Here is a 21,767-nt window from a genome sequence, read left to right as displayed (position 1 = left end):
ATCAGAGTGACCTTATGGTTTAATTGCCCCTAAACCATCAGAGTGACCTTATGGTTTAATTGCCCTAAACCACCATAGACAGGTATGGTCATGCGAGTGTGGGCTTCAGATGTGTGAGGTTCCTGTGTTGACGGTGCAGCTGATCCACCATGGGGCAGGTGGATGGAGAATGGAGGAGGTGGTGCCAATGGTGGGGTGGGGGGGGGAAGAGGAGAGGGAGGAAGGGAGTGGGGAGGATAGGGGGGGGAGGAGGTCGAAAGCATAAGAAAACCAATAAAAAAAGAAGATAAAAGATGAAGAATGAAACTAAGAGACAAGATACAAAATGGAATGAAGTAAAGAAATGAAAGATGGGAAAGAGAGACAGAATGAAAGATGGATGGAAGAGACAGCTTGAAAGACTCCATATATTGTGAGAGATTTACTGTATGTATGTATGTATGTGTGTATGTATGTATGTATGTATGTATGTATGTATAGTAATCTCCTAATGTATGTTCCAACTGGTGATATATGGCGTTAGGTTAGGTTAGGTTAGGTTAGGTTCATACAACACACCCAACACTGGATAGGCAACACAGAGCTGAACACAAGTTGAAAATTGAATCACTGGTGACGTTTGGGCTGGCTTGATAGTTTACATATATACATACATATTATACACACATATAACAAGCATACACATATTACAATACTTTAACTTCATAACTAGATATACATATGTAGTGATTTAATTAATGTACCTTTAAGATTTGGGCATACATACATACATACATACATACATACATACATACATACATACACAGAATATCAAAAGCTTGCTCTCACATACACATACAGTCATATTAACATACAACTTTTGCCATACACACACACACACACACACACACACAAACACACACACACACATTCATACAAACTTCCGTGTATGTTTGGTATACTGGATGAAGTATATGGGTGTATATTGGATCAATGAGTATAACCCAGTGTTGTAAACCTTTTATGGCGGCCGGTTGTAATTCTCCTTCTCCTCTGTGACCAATAACCCCCCCACCCATCACCCTCCCCATCACCCCCTCCCTCCCCATCACCCCTACCTCATCACCCCTCCACCCCTCATCAATCCTCTCCCCACCCATTCCACTCCCTCCCCCATCAGCCATTACTACACCTATTGTAGCCATATACTGACCCCCATTAGCTCTTAGTACTGGTGAATTAGCCATAGATCCAACCGCTGAGTACCACTGAGTACCGCTGAGTACCACTGAGTACCGCTGAGTACCACGTAGTACCACGGAGTTTGGTTAATGGTCACTAACCCGTGTTTTAAAAGACATGTTGAGTACTTTGAGCCATCTCGCCTCCTATTGCTCAGACTGTTAGGTTAGGTCAGGTTAGGTTAGGTTAGGTCAGGTCAGGTCAGGTCAGGTCAGGTCAAGTCAGGTCAGGTTCAGGCATATATAGAGAGCTGTCCTTTGCTCTACTGTTAACAATTTAATTATTTTCCTTTCATCTTTGACCAGACATAATCAGACATATATCTACATGTCTTTCAGCCACACCTAACCTAACCTAACCATAAAACAACCATCAAACCATCATAAACCCAACAAACAAACACACACTGAGCTTTAAAACACAAACAAACAAACATAGTCTAGACATAATAAACTTAAGATGTATATTAATAATTTTTCCTCCTTAAAAAACATTCCACCTGATTAAAATTAATATATAAAATAACATACAGACGAGGACAGACAGACAGACAGACAGACAGACAGACAGACAGACAGACAGACAGACAGACAGACAGGACAGACAGACCAGACAGACAGACAGACGAAGCGTGAACAGACAGACAGGCAGGCAGACAAACAGACAGACAGACAGACGACAGCAGGCAGACTGAGCCAGACAGACAGACAGACAGACAGACAGACAGGCAGACAGACGAGGACAAACAGACAGACAGGCAGACAGACAGACAGACAGACAGACAGACAGACAGACCGATAGACGGACGGACGGACGGACAGACACGAACAGACAGACAGACAGACAGAGACAGACAGACAGACAGACAGACAGACAGACAGACAGACAGGCAGACAGCAGGCACAGAGAGATGAGCGAACCGGACAGACAGACAGACAGACAGACAGGCGGCAGGACAGACAGGCAGACAGACAGACAGACAGAACAGACAGACAGACAGACAGACAGACAGACAGACAGACAGACAGACAGACAGACAGACAGACAGACAGACAGACAGAAAGACAGACAGACAGACAGACAGACAGACAGACAGACAATACTTGGGTTAATTGCAATAAGAACAATGACAATAATACATAATATTAGACTTTTTAATGGTGTGTGTGTGTGTGTGTGTGTGTGTGTGTGTGTGTGCTCGTCGCTGAATGAAATTGGTTAGTGACAAGTCTTCATAAACTGACTGGCAGAGAGGGAATCATGTAAAGTACCTCTCACTCCACTGTAGTGCCTCTTACTCCACTATACTGCCTCTCGCTCCACTATACTGCCTCTCACTCCACTATACTGCCTCTCACTCCACTATACTGCCTCTCACTCCACTATACTGCCTCTCACTCCACTATACTGCCTCTCACTCCACTATACTGCCTCTCACTCCTCCTAAGCTTCTCCTCCACTCCACTATAGTGCCTCTTACTCCACCATACCTGCCCCTCCATACTGCCTCACCCACTATACTCCTCCCCACTATACTGCCTCACCCACTATACCCCTCACTCCACTACTCTGCCTCCCACTATACTGCCTCTCACTCCACTATACTGCCTCTCACTCCACTATACTGCCTCTCACTCCACTATACTGCCTCTCACTCCACTATACTGCCTCTCACTCCACTATACTGCCTCTCACTCCACTATACTGCCTCTCACTCCACTATACTGCCTCTCACTCCACTATACTGCCTCTCACTCCACTATACTGCCTCCCTATACTGTCACGGAGAGGGTGTGGGAGGCGTGGTGGTAGGAGTCGGGTTATTGTAAAGCGGTGAATCTTCCTCGTCGTGAAACATGAGTCGATTTATTGAGAAGCAAGGAACGTATTCTGAAGCAGGGAATGATGCATTTTGATTCACGAGTCGATGTATTCTGAAGCAAAAATCCCTTCATATTAAAACAAGAATCAGTGAGTGTTTTTCTTCCTCATACAGTAATTAACACGTTCATTAAAACACTATATAAAACAGAATGACAAGATCCACTGTATTTCTTTCGTATGTCTGTATGTGTATAGGTAATCCTTGTATGTTTTTATCACAAATACGTATTAGTGTATGATACATAGATAAAGTATTCTTAGTGTATGGTGTATGACTGGGGCTGACAGATGTTGTAGAGAGGAACAGATTCTCTTTCATTAGCTGTCAATCTGTCTGTCTGTCTTAAACGCTGTCTGTCTGTCTGCCTTTCCATACTATACCGTCCCTCGTGCTACATGATAAGGTGACGACACACACAAACACACAAACATAAACAACAACAAACACTGAAACATAAACAACAAACAAACAAAACTCAACATACAATAAACGAAAAAACAAACAAATACACTGAAACAAACATAAAACAAACAAATACACTGAAACAAACATAAAACAAACAAATACACTGAAACAAACATAAAACAAACAAATACACTGAAACAAACATAAAACAAACAAATACACTGAAACAAACATAAAACAAACAAATACACTGAAACAAACATAAAACAAACAAATACACTGAAACAAACATAAAACAAACAAATACACTGAAACAAACATAAAACAAACAAATACACTGAAACAAACATAAAACAAACAAATACACTGAAACAAACATAAAACAAACAAATACACTGAAACAAACATAAAACAAACAAATACACTGAAACAAACATAAAACAAACACAAGTGGACTCTAATCTCACCACGTATTACAACACGGATGAAATAACAATCTGGCTTAAGCCCCCCTAAAGCCAGTGATTATACAGTACACCCCCCCCCCAAAAAAACACCCAAATGAGTATACTGACACACACACACACACACACACACACACACACACACAAAACCCGATGTTGTAGAGCAATTACTAGGTGTGTGTGTGTGTGTGTGTGTGTGTGTGTGTGTGTGTCATCTCACTTCTTTTCATCAAGGACAGAAACGGTAACACCCCACCCTAACTAACCCTAACTTAACCTAACATTAACCTAACCTAACATTAACCCAACCTAACCTAACATTAACCTAACCTAACATTAACCTAACCTAACATTAACCTAACCTAACATTAACCTAACCTAACATTAACCTAACCTAACATTAACCTAACCTAACATTAACCTAACTTAACCTAACATTAACCTAACCTAACATTAACCAAACCTTTTTGTTCAAATGCTCCATATAATTATCCCAGTCCATTCTCATCACTTGTGTAGCTTCACTTTAATTGACCTCTGTTCCTGTTAATTCCTGTCATTCAATCCTATACGAGTACCCAACCATGATGTAGTTAGGATTATACATTTCAATCCCCCTCAAATTCTACCTTGATCTGTTATACAATATTACTCCCTTCACGATGTAAATCCTATTCTCTTTAACTTCCTAAACTCTGGAATTGTTGTTATAGTCTCAATTTGAACCTCTTTGCTGGTGGTGGTGGTGGTGATGGTGGTGGTCTGTGGTGATGGTGGTGGTCTGTGGTGATGGTGGTGGTGGTGGTGGTGGTGGTGGTTGTCAATATATAGTGTATAACCTGGTAGCCTGATTTAATGTATTAGTTTTATACAGATGAAGAATAATATTTTACACTTTGAATGATCTGACCTAATTAGTTGTTGACCTTTTTTTTAAGTGATATGGTAAATTCTCCTCATAACACGTCTAAACTCTCAGATCCAACAAGGTCACGTACTGTCACCTATGGTAGTTATAGCTCACAGGATATAATAAAATACACCTTAGACCTCACACTTAACCTTAACCTAACCTAACCTGACCTAACATGACCTGACCTAACCTAACCTGACCTAACCCTAACCTGACCTAACATGACCTAACCTAACCTAACCTGACCTAACATGACCTAACCTATCCTAACCTCACCTCAACTAACCTAACCTAAGTAACTCAAAACCAAAACACATCGACTTAGATCAAAGAAACGCATCCAGATTTAATAATTATGAAAAAAAAAACGATAAGTAAAATTAAAACACATTACCAACACACAAACACACATACCATGGTTGTTATAAGATACACACATCACCGAGGAGATAACAGTCATAACAGAAGATATAACATACACGTAATTAATACAGACATAACGTAACTATGATAACAATTTTAATTTATTTTCATGTATTTGGTAATTTATGATAACCTTTTTTTTCTGGTTAATAAAATAATTAGGTTTTTATTTGTTTGTGTGTTTATTTGTTTCGTTATTTCCCCTATTTAGTTATTTCTTTATTAGTATTTTATTATATATTTATAACATTATTTAATCCACGCAACAAAAAATTTACTAAATAAATTCCTCCGTAAATTCTATTAATCCCTGGAACAAATTCTTCAATATCACGTATACATGAACGCGACTGCCGAGGACACACTGAAATTAGGACAAAAATATGAATCCAGCATAAAGGCAGCCAATCATAATTAACCGATACACCATAGCGCGATCCCATTGGCTGGCATGTTGGTGTTCTTTTAACTTATTCGGGCGCTCGGAAATTTTTTTGAGGTAATTCGGCGATAAATTTGGGGTAAAATATTGGTACATAAGAATGAATTATTTTTATGTTGTTTACATCAGCGGCAGCGTGACAGGTCGTTGCGGTCACTGTTATTATTGTTTGTTTTCTTTTGTTTACCGTGTTATTGTTTGCTAATGATAGTTACTTATATTTTTATACGTTGTTTGTTAATAAAAACTCCAGAATTTTGTCTTTTTTTTTTAAACATTATTTCATCATTGCTTATAAAAACCTCCTTTTGTAAAATTGACCTCAACAAGAAATAACAGATAAACATTTTCAGTTAAGTTGACCTAAATATAAACATAAACAAAATATAAAAACAAAAATATAAAAACCAGGTCATATGTTGATTAAATAAACATTAAACTGAAAAAAAAAGAATTGTGCATAATATAATTTCTTAAAAAGTCAACACTGTCTCTTATTTTCTCTGCAAATAAACATTGTGTCGGTGGTACGACTTTTTTTTTACACCAACACGACCCAAAAAAATAAAAAATAAATAAAAACAGCAATGCCATGAACGACTTGTTGACTTTGTGTTGAAGAGACATGACCTCTGACCTCTGACTAGCCTGGGTTAGGATAGGTTGGGATGGTTAAGGTGTGTGTGTGTGTGTGTATGTACGCGCGTCTGTGTGTGTGTGTGCGCTTCTGTATGTGTGTGCGCCTCTGTGTGTGTGTACGTGTACCTGTAGTGTGTATATATGTGTGTGTGTGTGTATAAATAAACACACACATACAACCATTACACACACACACACACACACACACACACACACACATCAACACACTTTTTTTATCCCATTTTAGAAGACAAAGTTTTTTACTCACTATAGAACGTAAACATACAGACATAGACAGACATACAGACATAGACAGACATACAGACACTGACAGACATACAGACGGACGGACGGACGGACGGACGGACGGTACGGATGGTCGTATATGTTGCTTTTGTGAAGTATTTTTATCCTTGTGAGTCTATTGTGTAAGGACATAAGCCTCCCCCCCCCCTACATGTACTCACACGTCCTCTTGTATAGTGAACAACATAAAGCCTCACCATCACCACCTGTCTGTCTGTCTGTCTGTGTTTTAGGTTGCCTGTCTGTCTGTCTGTCTGTCTGTCTGTCTGTGTTTTAGGTTGTCTCACTGTCTCGGTCTTTCAATACCTATCGGTCTGTCTTTTAGTGTGTGTGTATGTGTGTGTGTGTGTGTGTGTGTGTGTGTGTGTGTGTGTGTGTGTGTGTTAATTCAACAGGACCTTCACTAGTTTCTTCTTCACTGTTGATTCTTTGAGCAGTTGTCATTGTCAGTGGCTTTACCCAACTGTTGCTTCACTATCAATGACGTCATCATTACTATCTTCACTATCAATGACGTCACCATCACTATCCTCACTACCATCACCACTTTCACCATCACAACCATTATTATATTTACCATCAGCATTTTCACTATTACTCTATCATCACCATCACTAACTTCACCATCTGCAGCTTCATTAACTTCACCATCTGCAGCTTCATTAACTTCACCATCTGCAGCTTCATTAACTTCAACATCTGCAGCTTCATTAACTTCACCATCTGCAGCTTCATTAACTTCAACATCTGCAGCTTCATTAACTTCACCATCTGCAGCTTCATTAACTTCACCATCTGCAGCTTCATTAACTTCACCATCTGCAGCTTCATTAACTTCACCATCTGCAGCTTCATTAACTTCACATCTGCAGCTTCATTAACTTCACCATCTGCAGCTTCATTAACTTCTGCACCAACTTCACCAACTGCAGCATCATTAACTTCACCATCTGCAGCTTCATTAACTTCACCATCTGCAGCTTCATTAACTTCACCATCTGCAGCTTCATTAACTTCTTCACCATCTGCTTCATTAACTTCACCATATGCAGCTTCATTAACTTCACCATCTGCAGCTTCATTAACTTCACCATCTGCAGCTTCATTAACTTCACCATCTGCAGCTACATTAACTTCACCATCTGCAGCTTCATTAACTTCACCATCTGCAGCTTCATTAACTTCACCATCTGCAGCTTCATTAACTTCACCATCTGCAGCTTCATTAACTTCACCATCTGCAGCTTCATTAACTTCAACATCTAAGGTAAAAACCAAAGATCTGTCTCTCGTGTAAACTCGGTTAAGGTAAACTAGCGCTCGTCTCTCCCTTACATATAATTAAAACCAAAACTAAAAACTTAATTCTCCTTTACAGATGGGCAAGAGCAGTGACCGGAAAGTGACATTAAAGGAAGTGTCACTCAAGACCTCTGGGAAGTACAAGTGTGAGGTATCTGCTGAATCGCCCTCATTCCACACTGACTCAGGGGTGGGAGAGCTGCTGGTTGTCCGTAAGTCATCCTACATCGTTTAACGTCTTCCGCTTGTTATTACGATTAACTAATTCGTTTTAAGTTTTTATTTCATATCGTTTTCATGGATCATCTTTCTTTGTTAATATCAGTGAGGTTTTGTTTTTTTGTAAAGGAGTTTTTTGGCCTGGAGGTCTTCGGAAACTTTTCATACGTTAAGACTGTCGTATAGGTTGTGAAAGTTATCGTATGTAATGTTTACACTTGGTGATTATCCATGAATTCAGTTTTTTTTTGAGGGGGGGTAAATTTGGGTAAATATTGTTATTTTTATTATTATTGATAATTTGTAATATCTTACGTTTGAAAGTTCTATATTTTTATTTTTTTTCAGCTTTAGCAACAAGTCCATGCCTTAGAAAGTTCAGATAACAGTATTCAACTATACCTAACCATCACGATAAAAAGTACTAATTCCCTTTACCAATGTCTTTTCCTTATGTTCATCCATACTGAACTTTCACCCAAATTCCTGTTCAAAATGAAGTTCAATAGTGGCAATAACTCCACCGTTGATATCACTTCACGTTCGAAAGTTCAAATGTCTTTACCCTCCCCTCACCTACCACCCTCCCCCCTTCACCTCCCAGCAAGTGTTGAGCTCTGCCGTTACTTGTGTCAGGCAGCAGGGCACAGGGAGTGAACTGAGCTTTCATATTTGCCTTTGATGTATGATTGCTCGCACCCCCTCTCGCAACTTTGCAGCATTTTCAATATTTTTATTTTATTTCAGACACATACATGAATGCACAACACACACACACACACCAACCAAAAACAAAATGCCTAACGATTCAAACTCTCAAAACACGAGAGAGGAAAATGTCAACACGTAAACCTAACCTAACCAAAACCTTTACCTTACCTACTGACACACAACCGATTAGTTTCCTTGTGTACATTCCAATCTATTCCACTCTTGTGATCTCACGAGCTGTTGAACTCCCACTGTAACTTCCTTAATTAATCACGAGTTATATACCAGGAACTTGTAAACCAATATACCGGTATAAATCGTTCATAAACCTATAAAGCCTTCCCTGGGTCACTGTTTAAACCAATAATTCGTTTTAATTTCAACACCATAAGAGGTTTAATTTTTCACACACTAATCCCTGTAATCTCGAGTCTTATCTACCGGTAATCCCTGTAATCTCGTCTTATCTACCGGTAATCCCTGTAATCTCGAGTCTTATCTACCGGTAATCCCTGTAATCTCGTCTTATCTACCGGTAATCCCTGTAATCTCGTCTTATCTACCGGTAATCCCTGTAATCTCGAGTCTTATCTACCGGTAATCCCTGTAATCTCGAGTCTTATCTACCGGTAATCCCTGTAATCTCAAGTCTTATCTACCGGTAATCCCTGTAATCTCAAGTCTTATATACCGGTAATCCCTGTAATCTCATCTTATCTACCGGTAATCCCAATGCTATAAATCCCCCCCCTCTATATTTTTTACACCAGTAGTCTCTAGGACATAATCTCCTGATATGAGTAATCCTTCCATTAATTCTTTCACACACACACATTTTTCTCTCAGTAACCAACAGATGTGAAATATATACATGGGGACACTCCTCCCTCTCTCTCCTCACTCACTCCCCCTCTCTCTCACTCCCTCTCTCTCTCTCACTCCCTCTCTCACCCCCCCTCTCACTCCCTCTCCCCTCTCTCTCACTCACACGATAACTGAAAGGTGGCCAGAAAGATTCATGTGTGCACTTTTCACAACTACCACCCAACTCCCCTCCGTCACCACAAGTTCGAGAGACCAACTTCGGTCTTTATTTGGTCGGTCGAGAGTTATAGGTCTCAGTGGGAGGCCAAAAAAAATATATTGGACCGAATGGCAGGCAGGTATAACAGCTGCTGCCACCACCCACCTATACCAACGGGTGGGTGTGTGGGTGGTGAAGAGTGGGTGGGTGGGGGTGTGTAAAGGGGGGTGGCGGTGGGTAGGTGGACGGGGTGTGGGGTTAGGTATGTATGTATGTATATATGTATGTATGTATGTATGTATGTATGTATGTATGTATGTATGTATGTATGTATGTATGTATGTATGTATGTAATTACAATATAAACATAGAAGCAGTTCACAGCGAAACAAATGAAAAAAAAAGAAGGTAACACAACTATTGTTAAAAATGCGATGGAGTTTTTAATTAAAAGGGATTAATAACTGGCGGGGTCTAACACACACACACACACACACACACACACACACACACACACACACACACACACACACACACACGAGCCGGCCTGGCAGGCAAACATATCAGCTCAGTGTTAAATAATGAAAAGGAAAAATCCACTTATAACACACACACACACACACACACAGACGTACATACACACACATCTATTTAACACACACACACATACATTTACATACATACATACATACATACATACATACTCCACTAAAATACCAAGAGTGACTATCTACATACATACATACTGTACATCGCAATAAAATTAGTCTTTTCTTTTACCTGCGTCAGTCAGCTCAATGAATTCTAATCCTTGACTGAACGATTATATATCCTAATACGACGACAACAACCTTCCTGGGATTAAAAAATATAAATACTCGCCTTTGGTATAATGTTAATCAAGATCATCCTAGGAGAAAAAAATACTGTTACGACAACCTTCCTGGGATAAAAATTGATGTTCGTGTTGGTGTATTATGTTAATCAAGATCATCCTGGGAATAAAACTTGATTATTTATATTTCGTTTAATTTTCACACCGCACTGAAGAGAAAAATGAAAGAGGTGTCTCATTAAATTCTATTGTAAATCGGTAGGAAAGACAGAGCTATATATTGACTTGAACACAGATAGACAGACAGACAGAGACACAGACAAACCGGAAAAAAATAGAAAATGAGAAAAAAAAAAAAAAAAAAAAAAAAAATAATAATTTAATAATAATAATAATAATAATAATTTAATAATAATAATAATAATAATAATAATAATAATAATAATAATAACAATAATAAATACACGAAATGAATAATAAACTAGACAATGAAAATAATAAACGATAAACGATCAAGAAAACACCGGATAAATTGAGGAGAAATGTCTCAATGAAACTTCTACTTAACGGACTATATAGAGAAGGAAGTCCGTTATATAGAGGAGTCCGTTATATGGCGAGAGAATTCCTTTATATGAAGATAATTCCGTTATATGGGGAAAAAAGTCCGTTATATAGAGATTAGACCGTTATATAGAGAAAAGTCCGTTATATGGAGGGAAAAGTCCGATATATGAAGAGGAAAGTCCGTTATATAGAGAGGAGTCCGTTATATAGAGAGGAGAGTCCGTTATATAGAAGGAAAAGTCCGTTATATGAAGAGGAAAGTCCGTTATATAGAGAGGAGTCCGTTATATGGAGGGAAAAGTCTGTTATATAAAGAGGAAAGTCCGTTATATAGAGAGGAGTCCGTTATATGGAGGGTCTTCACTATCCCATGAACGGAAGGGTTGCCACAGCCAGGGAGATTAACAATTGTAAAATATTACGTCCTAATTTGTTTTCTCACTTAATATTAGTTTGTTTATGGGTAAATACTCTCTCTCTCTCTCTCTCTCTACCCCCCTGCACCGCCAATCCTCTCCTCTCCCTCCCCATTACTCCCCCTTTAACCCTCTCAACCTTATTTACAAAGCTTTTTCGACCCAACCATAACAACAACAACAGTCGACACCTCTTCCTCCTCCCTCCCCTATCCCCTCCCCAAACCCTGAAACCAAAAATATCCTCTGGTGATTAAAAAATAGGGCACGCTTATTACAAACCCTAAAGCAGATAGCCCTTACGGAATTAATTACTGAGAGGCTGACCCCTAGTGGCCCTGGGGACGGGACTTTCCCCGGTATATATTGGTGCTGACGGGGAAATCCCCTCGCGGACCCCTGAGGTGTCGCGCACAGGTAATGGACTAAAGATTTTCCACGCTACAGTTTTGTTGGGGGAGAGAGAGAGAGAGAGAGAGAGAGAGAGAGAGAGAGAGAGAGAGAGAGAGAGAGAGAGAGAGAGAGAGAGAGGGAGAGAGAGAGAGTGTGTGTGTGTGTGTGTGTGTGTGTGTGTGTGTGTGTGTGTACAGGTGTGTGTGTGTGTGTGTGTATGTACAGGTGTGTGTGTGTGTGTGTATGTACAGGTGAGTGTGTGTACAGGTGTGTGTGTGTGTGTGTGTGTGTGTGTGTGTGTGTGTGTGTGTGTGTGTGTGTGTGTATAGGTGTGTGTGTGTGTATGTACAGGTGTGTGTGTGTGTGTGTGTGTGTGTGTGTGTGTGTGTGTGTGTGTGTGTGTGTATGTACAGGTGAGTGTGTACAGGTGTGTGTGTGTGTGTGTGTGTGTGTGTGTGTGTGTATGTAGGTGTGTGTGTGTATGTACAGGTGTGTGTGTGTGTGTATACAGGTGTGTGTGTGTGTGTGTATGTACAGGTGAGTGTGTATGTACAGGTGTGTGTGTGTGTGTGTATGTACAGGTGTGTGTGTGTGTGTGTGTGTATGTACAGGTGAGTGTGTGTACAGGTGTGTGTGTGTGTGTGTGTGTGTGTGTGAGGGTGGGGCCGCGTCAAAACACCTGCCATAATTAATAAACCGTGTGGCAGGTAATGAGGCAATTAAGAGGTCGTGTGATGAAAATTACTTCTGAATTAATGAGACTTTTGGATTAATTTATTTTTTGGGAATTCAATTACGACTTGAGGAAAAATTAATGATTTCTTTAAGACTCTGATGAAGATTCTTTGTGATTTTAAGACTTTGTTGACAAATAATGACTCAATTTAGACTTTGGGTGAAAAATATTATTGCTTCTTTTAATTGTAATTTGTTTTCTAATTTAAGACTTTTTCTCCAGAGTTAAGACTATGCATTAAAAATCTCATTCACTTAGGATATTTGAGTTCAATTAAGACTTTTTTTTAATCCAACTTAGACTCCTCATTCAGTTCAGACTTACGATAATTTTATATAGTCTTAAGATTCACTTATGATTTGTTTGTGGTGATGAGGTGTAGAAAGTGTAAGGAGTGAGGCAAGAATTGTATCTTTAAACACACACACACACACACACACACACACACACACACACACACACACACACACCCAGTTAACCAAGCATAAGAGACACCCTCGTTTCCTGTCATGATCGTTGTTCATCCTGGATTATATAAGAGAAAAAGTCTAGTTATTACAGGTAGGGAAGATTGAAGGTTCTTGTTATGGGAGGTAATGGTATTTTTTTTCCCAGGATGGTGTACGGGTAGAAGAAATTTTCGGATAGCCTGGATAATGTATAGGTGGAATGGACGAGTGATGGTGGTGCTCAGAGGGGTGGTGGTGGTGATAGTTGTAGTGGTAGTGGTAGTGGTGGTAATGGTGATAGTTGTAGTTGTAGTGGTAGTGGTGGTAATGGTGATAGTTGTAGTTGTAGTGGTAATGGTGGTTGTGGTAGTGGTGGTGGTGGTGGTGATAGTGGTAGTGGTGGTAATGGTGATAGTTGTAGTGGTAGTGGTAGTGGTGGTAATGGTGATAGTTGTAGTGGTAGTGTTAATGGTGGTTGTGGTAGTTGTAGTGATAGTGGTGGTTGTGGTAGTGGTAATGGTTGTTGTAGTAGTGGTAACTAAATTGTCAGTGTTATTCCTGGACAAATGTTATATAACTGTGTCTTCTTCTTTTTCTTTTTCTTCTTCTATTATTATTTGTATAAGCATTTGAATACAAAGAAAGGAAATAAATAAATGTGTGTGTGTGTGTATGCGTGTGTGTGTGTGTGTGTGTGCGTGTGTGTGTGTGTGTGTGTGTGTGTGTGTGTGTGTGTGTGTGTGTGTGTGTGTGTGTGTGTGTGTGTGTGTGTGTGTATACGTAAATATACACTAAAAATATATACTAATAAAAAATCAGCTATGTATGTAAGTCATCAATCTTACTTAATTGTTTATCTCTCTCTCTCTCTCTAACACAACATCACCAGCCAAAGGGAATAATTATTTTTACCCTTCCAAATATGATAATAATAATAATCACATTAATATAATTCTCATTACTGCCCAAAACACTAATGTATTACACTCTATAACAGATGGGTATTGGTTAGGTTAGGTTAGGTTAGGTTAGGTTAGGTTAGGTTATGGTTAGGTTAGGTTAGGCTAGGTTAGGTTAGGTTAGGTTAGGTTAGGTTAGGTTAGGTTAGGTTAGGTTATGGTTAGGTTAGGTTATGGTTAATAATTCACAATATGTAAATGAAAGTTTTTTTGGGGTGGAATAAACATTTTGTAAATACACTGACCAAAGTATTTTATGATAATGTTTTCAGCGAGAGAGAATGTTGGCTGTCAAATTAGCTCACTAGTTTTATTTTATTTATTTATATAAATTTGGAAATATTTTAATATTTATTGGAATTTATAATGGTTACTCTGTGTGTGTGTGTGTGTGTGTGCGTGTGTGTGTGTGTGTGTGTGTGTGTGTGTGTGTTGTTCTTCATATACAATTCCTCCTCGATAGAATTTTTTTAGGTCCTTTAATTATTTGTGTTTCTAAAGTTTATTGTTATTATTATTATTACTATTACTATCATCATCATCATTATAATCACCCCCTTCGCTGCTCACCTCACCCCCACATAATCCCTCCCCTCCCCCCCCAGACACCCCGGAGAGTGACCCTCACATCTCTGGTACCCGGAACAAGTACCATGTTGGGGATGTGGTCCAAGTCAACTGTACCTCTTCACCCTCCAAGCCCGCCGCCGCCCTCATGTGGTACATTAACGACAAACAGGTGAGTACCTAACCCAGGAGACGGTGATGGCGCCCTGCAGTAGCTCCTCCTGCAGGTATAATGGTTCTCTCGGGAGCACCATTACCCAACACCAATATGGACAGACATCACCAACTTCGGACATAGACTTTAGCTCATTATTTGGTCATACGCCGCGAGGAGGGGAGGAGGGGAGGCAGGAGAGGGGGGAGGAGGGGAGGGGCAGGAGAGGGGAGGGAGGGGGAGGAGGGGAGGGGGGAGGAGAGGGGGGAGGAGGGGGAGGAGGGGAGGAGGGTAGGAGGAGAGGGGGAGGAGGGAGGGGGAGGGAGGGGAGGAGAGAGCCTTATTAAGGATCTCCACAGGCTTCTCCATCACCAGGGAGGGATGATGAAGCCCAATATGAGAGACACCCTTCCCCTCCCTCCTTTGCCGGATGGAGGGACAGGGGAAGAAGGAGGAGGGGGAGAGAAGAAGTGTAAGGAAGGAGGAGGGAGGAAGGAAGGAGGAGGAGGAGGCGGGGAAGAAAGGGGGAGTAGGAGAGTAAGAAGGGAGGGTGAGGGAAGGAAGGAAGGGTGAAGGGTGTTGAGATTAATAAGAGAGGAGGGTGTGGGAGGACTGAGAACCAGGGGTCAACACACACACACACACACACACACACACACACACACACACACACACACACACACACACACCACCAATGACGTCACCTGTTTCAACCCCTGACAGTGCAAACAACAAGACTGTCAATGTAAACACAAACTGACAAAATGTAAACACAAACAAAAGACCACATTAAACAAAACAGTGGTTTCCATATGACTACAGTTTATTACACGGGCCTACACGTATAAATCTGTGTAAACACAACACACAAACACCGATTTAGGAAACTGATCAAAGGTTGTGTGTGTGTGTGTGTGTGTGTGTGTGTGTGTGTGTGTGTGTGTGTGTGTGTCGTCAACCTCAATATAATTATCTAACGAAAATGTATTTGGTTACGGAAATAATAAAAGAAACAACGTCCAATTAATGATAAAACGAGAGAGAGAGAGAGAGAGAGAGGAGGGGGGGGGGGGTAGGTACAGACAGGTCGACAAATATACAGGAAAAAGTCAAACAAACAAACTTACATACAGGAATAGACAGATCGTCAAGTAGAGTAGAAGAAGAAGGAGAAGAAGAAGAAGAAGGAGAAGAAGAAGAAGAAGAAGAAGAATTTTACACTGGGCGGAAACAAGATTATAAAAAGTTTGAACTAAGTAGATTACGTGTGTGTGTGTGTGTGTGTGTGTGTGTGTGTGTGTGTGTGTGTGTGTGTGTGTGTGTGTGTGTGTGTGTGTGTGTGTGTGTGTGTGTGTGTGTGTGTGTGTGTGTGTGTGTGTGTGTGTGTGTGTGTGTGTGTGTGTGCGTGTGTGTAAAGAAAAATGAAGACTTTAATGAGTTTTAATTTTTTTCAAGGTCAGGTTAGGTTAGATTAGGATAGGTCAGGTCAGGTCACTGGTACTTGTTCTCCAGGGGATCAGGACTTATTATGAAGAACAACCACAGTATAACATTTGATGAACAGTTAATAATGTTCACCAGATTATATCACCAGTTCATAATGCACAAGCTTCTCCTCACTTGTCTGTTCTCACCAGGATACCTGATGTAATTACTGCAACCTGTTAATGAAGGTGTTTAAATTAATGACTGTTCTCTTCTTCTTCCCTCCCCCTCTTTTCATCCTTCCCTTCCTCCTCTTCCCTTCTTCCTCCCCATTCTCCCCTCACCCACCCTCCCCTTCTTCCTCCCCCTCCCTCTCTTATGCCCCTCTTACTCCTCCTGCACACCACCAGGCGGAGAGCGGCTCCTTGGTGGACTACGCCCCGGTACCCAACGGGGAAGGCCTCGAGACTTCAATCCTGGGGCTTCACTTCCGCGCCCGACCGAGTCACCTCCGCCAGGGTCACCTCAAACTCCGCTGCACCGCTACCATCGCCTCTGTCTACTTCCGCGAAAACACCATCTACGCCCGCGCCCACCTAACTCACCGCCGCGACCCGCTAGAGAGTCGCGGTATGTTTACGGGTCAGTATTATCACCAGGTAACTGCAGGTGAGGTCAAAGGTGATTACAGGTAGAACAAAAACATAATAAGTTTAAGTTTTATCTCTATATATCTGGTGTCATTTGTGTTGCAGGTGTGTCCTCGCCAGGTATAGCAGGTGTGGAGGTGGTGTTGGTAGTGTTGCTGGGTGTAGCGCTGGTGTTGCTGAGGTAACACTCGCCACCTGACCTCCCTCCTTCTCCACCCCCCAGCTGGCCCTCACACTCCTTCGGCAACGCTTCTCCCACACAGGTAAGGTGGACATACATACATACATACATACATACATACATACATACATACATACAGACAGACAGACAGACAGACAGACAGGCAGACAGACAGACAGGCAGACAGACAGACAGACATCACTAAATAGGAATAAAAAAAATCTACTTGGGGATAACTTTATAATATAATTTCTACAACTTTACGCCATCAAAGGATTAAACCATCACCATCAAAGGCTTAAACCATCACCATCAAAGGCTTAAACCATCACCATCAAAGGCTTAAAACCATCACCATCAAAGGCTTAAACCATCACCATCAAAGGCTTAAACCATCACCATCCCATCACCATCAAAGGCTTAAACCATCACCATCAAAGGCTTAAACCATCACCATCAAAGGCTTAAACCATCACCATCAAGGCTTAAACCATCACCATTAAACCATCATCAAAGGATTAAACCATCACCATCAAAGGCTTAAACCATCACCATCAAAGGCTTAAACCATCACCATCAAAGGCTTAAACCATCACCATCAAAGGCTTAAACCATCACCATCAAAGGCTTAAACCATCACCATCAAAGGCTTAAAACCATCACCATCAAAGGCTTAAACCACAGAAGGGGGAGGAGAGGTTAGGTTAGATTAAGACTTACTTGACTGAGAACTTACTACTATATTAAAAATAAGTCTTTGTTATGAAGATGCAGAACATTAAAGTCTGGGTCGCCGGCACGTTACACTAAAGTCTAAAGTCTTAAGCGCTCCACAGTTTCTTGTCGTTTGCATTATAAAGATGATGTGATATTTTCAGCAAGTTTATACTACAGGATGGTGAGCAGGGAGACCAACAGCCATTTACCACTATAAGAAGAACCTCACACTATAGCGAGTTAGGGTGTCGTAGCCTCACACTATAGCGAGTTAGGGTGTCGTAACCACATACTATAGCGAGTTAGGGTGTCGTAACCACATACTATAGCGAGTTAGGGTGTCGTAACCTCACACTATAGCGAGTTAGGGTGTCGTAACCACATACTATAGCGAGTTAGGGTGTCGTAGCCTCACACTATAGCGAGTTAGGGTGTCGTAACCTCACACTGTCGTAGCCTCACACTATAGCGAGTTAGGGTGTAGCCTCACACTATAGCGAGTTAGGGTGTCGTAACCTCACACTATAGCGAGTTAAGGTGTCGTAACCTCACACTATAGCGAGTTAGGGTGTCGTAACCTCACACTATAGTGAGTTAGGGTGTCGTAACCTCACACTATAGCGAGTTATTGTGGCGTAGCCTCACACTATACATAGTTAGTCAGTGGACAGACAGACAGACAGACAGACAGACAGATAGATAGATAGATAGATATTCAGTAAAATCGTCAGTGATACTTGTAATTTGATATTCATCTCTCTCTCTCTCTCACCAGTAGCATTACAGTAACCAATTATTCTCTCGTTACAGGTGTGTGTGTGTGTGTGTGTGTGTCCCTCACCTGCCGCCCCTCGCCACACCTCACCACTGCTCTACTCTGTGCCAAAAAAAATTAAAAATATATAACACTGCTTCGTCAACCTGAGAGTGCAACCCTGAAAAATGCAGTGAATTCTCTCTTGCCAATTGAGAGTGCAACTTGAAAATGCAACCTGGTAATACTTTAAGTTGAGAATGCAACTTAAAGACTTAACATTGGAAAAAAAAGCAACTTAAGTGTGTATTCTCAGAGTGAATGTTGATATGTGTAATTTTAAGTAAGTAGCCATTTGTGAAAATATTATACACAGAAATGGAACTTATTTAAGCCCTGAGCTGTGTACAATGGTTCGTTAAATGTTTGTGTTGTGACGACGAAGATAAATTTATTCTAAAAAACAACAACAAATTAATGAAGTTAACCATTGTGTTGAGTATTTGTTTTTGCAATATTTTACCACATCATTTTCTCCTGCAATATCACCTTTTGAGTGTTTGTATAACTAACTGAGAATGTATCTTGCAACACCACCTACATGATGCATTTGTCTTGCAAGATTACGAGTGTTGAGAATTTTTGTATTGCGATGCTATCTTAAATGAAAATGTCAATCTTGCAATATAATCATAATTGAGTATTTATCTTGCAATATCACCTTAGTTGATGTTTTTATTATGCAACATTATAATTTTCAACATTACTGATCAGCGGATGAGAAGAAAGAGATTATTTTATGATACGTAATATAAGGTGTCAGACTACAGGTTGTATAAGCTGAAACAGGTAGCTATAAGGTATGAGGCTACAGGTGATGGTATAAATAGAACCCAAGTAAAGTGACTTAACCCCTTTAGTTTGAGGTTTTAACCCTTTACATACGATCCACTCCGGGGTTATGTTGTCCACTCTCACGGGGTTAAACCAACTAACAAAGATTCATGGGGTACATAGATTACCTTGTTAATGTGCAACGAGAATGCTAATTGCAAGGTTAATCACATTCTGCAATTATTACCAAGAGAAGCAAGAGAAGGAGAACTATGTCTCTTGAGATAATGAAGGAGATAATGATGAAGAATTTAATGTTGCATGAGTTATTTTTTAATGTGCAATATTGCAAAAAACGTGATATTGCAAAAGTGTTAATTTTAAGGTGATATTGCAAGACATTTACTTAACGATTGATATTTTGCAAGATGTTTAACGAATAATTCTAGCAAGAAATTTAACGAATTGAACAAAAGTGATATCGCAAGGGAAATACTCAACCAACGTGAACAGTGACGTGAAGCCTTTAGTGTAAGGTCGTTGGCAGTGACGTTGGCAGTGACGTTGGCAGTGACGTTAGTGATGACGTATCTAGAGTGGCGTGATGCAGGGTAAAAAAAAGCCGATACTAGTGAACATTAATACCGATACCAACACCGATACGACTGTTTATATCGATACTAATGGGGATGCCGATAGCAGTACATACCTATATTGATACCGATAACCGATACCGATAAGTGCAGATACCGATACTACTGCTCATACTAGTACCGATAATAGTAGTACCGATACCCGCTGCAGCTGACACCAATTCACATCTCAGGTAACAATGATCACCTTTACTAATTAATATCAAGAGTAGTATATTGACCCAAGAGTAATGCCCTAATGAACTATACAAGAAGAAGAATTTTTACCTGTAGGGAACATGTTGAAGACACTAAGAATACGTGAAAAAAATAAAAATAAGATAATAAATGTTAAGAATGATGTAACAGGGAAATAGATGATAAACATGGTAATATGGTAAAAGGGGGAATATATTATAATCTTACTAATTGTGTTGGTTAGGTGTTGGAACTCATTAAGAAAGATGAAATAAGGTGAATCTCTTAACAGCTTTGGACCAGGAGTGTTTGGGTAGTGGTGATGATAACAGGAACAAAGCGGTGGTAATAACAGGAACACAGCGGTTATCAGCAGCGGTAACAGTACCCAGAAACAAGTAACAGCCAACGACGACACTGGCGATAGTATAAGAGGAACACCCTCGTCAGAAGCAACAGCCGGAGCATCAGCGTGGCTAAAACTGTTACTGTGTATAATGACGGTGATAGTAGCATGTGTCCCTTACAGCTGCAGGCGATGTGTGGGGGGAGGGTGTGTGTCTGTGTGTGTGTGTGGTCTGTGTGTGTGTGTGTGGGGTGTGTGTGTGTATGGTGGGGGTGTGTGTGTGTGTGTGTGTGTGTGTGTGTGTGTGTGTGTGTGTGTGCAACGCGACAGTGAGGGACATCCACCCTACCACCCACAGTTCTCAAGGCTCATTATTGATTGTAGCAGGTGCCCGTGAGGAGCTTATGAATACGTGTGTAATTAAGAGAAATGAAACAGTTTAAGCTGGTGGGAGGTGTGGCGCAGGCAGTGTTGCTCAGTTAAATCACGGGGGAGGGGCAGGGGGGGCAGGGGAGGCCGGGGAGGGGGAGCAGGGTGTGTTTAGGCAGCTGTTGTCGACCTTGTGCTGTTGTTACCCCCACCTCCCTCTCCCCCCACCCCTACCCCCCAGCCTGCTCTTGATTCATCGTCCAGCTGCAGCGACATAACAGTGGGGGGTGGAGGCTGTGACTGACGGACGGACGGACGAGTTTCCTTGTAAACGCGGTGGCTCCTGTGTGTGTGTGTGTGTGTGTGTGTGTGCAACCTTAAGAACAGCTTACTGACCTCCCTCCCCTCGCCCCTGCCACGCCCCACCGCCCACCCACCCCTCTGCCCCGCCTCGCCACGCCACGCCCCACCACCCCGGCCACGCCCCACCTCGCCCCACCTCGCCCCCCCCCCACGCCCCACCTCGCCACGCCCCACCCCACCTCGCCCTCCCCGCCCCCTCGCCACGCCCCACCACCACGCCCCACCTCACCACCCCACCCCTGCCACGCCCCACCCACCACGCCCCACC

General features: G+C 41.3%; 1 protein-coding gene across 1 annotated transcript in view; it reads left to right on the top strand.

The window, feature by feature from the left end:
* The window catches only part of LOC121855013, a 36,055-nt gene extending 15,093 nt beyond the window's left edge, over window positions 1-20,962 (top strand). Inside the window, 5 exon segments of the mRNA XM_042349849.1 lie at window positions 8,077-8,212; window positions 14,915-15,048; window positions 16,866-17,097; window positions 17,211-17,368; window positions 18,814-20,962. Of these exon segments, the coding sequence (XP_042205783.1) occupies window positions 8,077-8,212; window positions 14,915-15,048; window positions 16,866-17,097; window positions 17,211-17,290 (582 nt within the window). The 3' untranslated portion in view covers window positions 17,291-17,368; window positions 18,814-20,962.
* The last annotated feature ends 805 nt before the right edge of the window (window positions 20,963-21,767 follow it).

Source organism: Homarus americanus, unplaced genomic scaffold (assembly GCF_018991925.1).
Source record: "Homarus americanus isolate GMGI-L3 unplaced genomic scaffold, GMGI_Hamer_2.0 scaffold16022, whole genome shotgun sequence".
Classification (NCBI taxonomy): domain Eukaryota; kingdom Metazoa; phylum Arthropoda; class Malacostraca; order Decapoda; family Nephropidae; genus Homarus; species Homarus americanus.
Note: the sequence above shows the minus strand (reverse complement) of the source record. Positions and strands in the feature narration are given on the sequence as shown.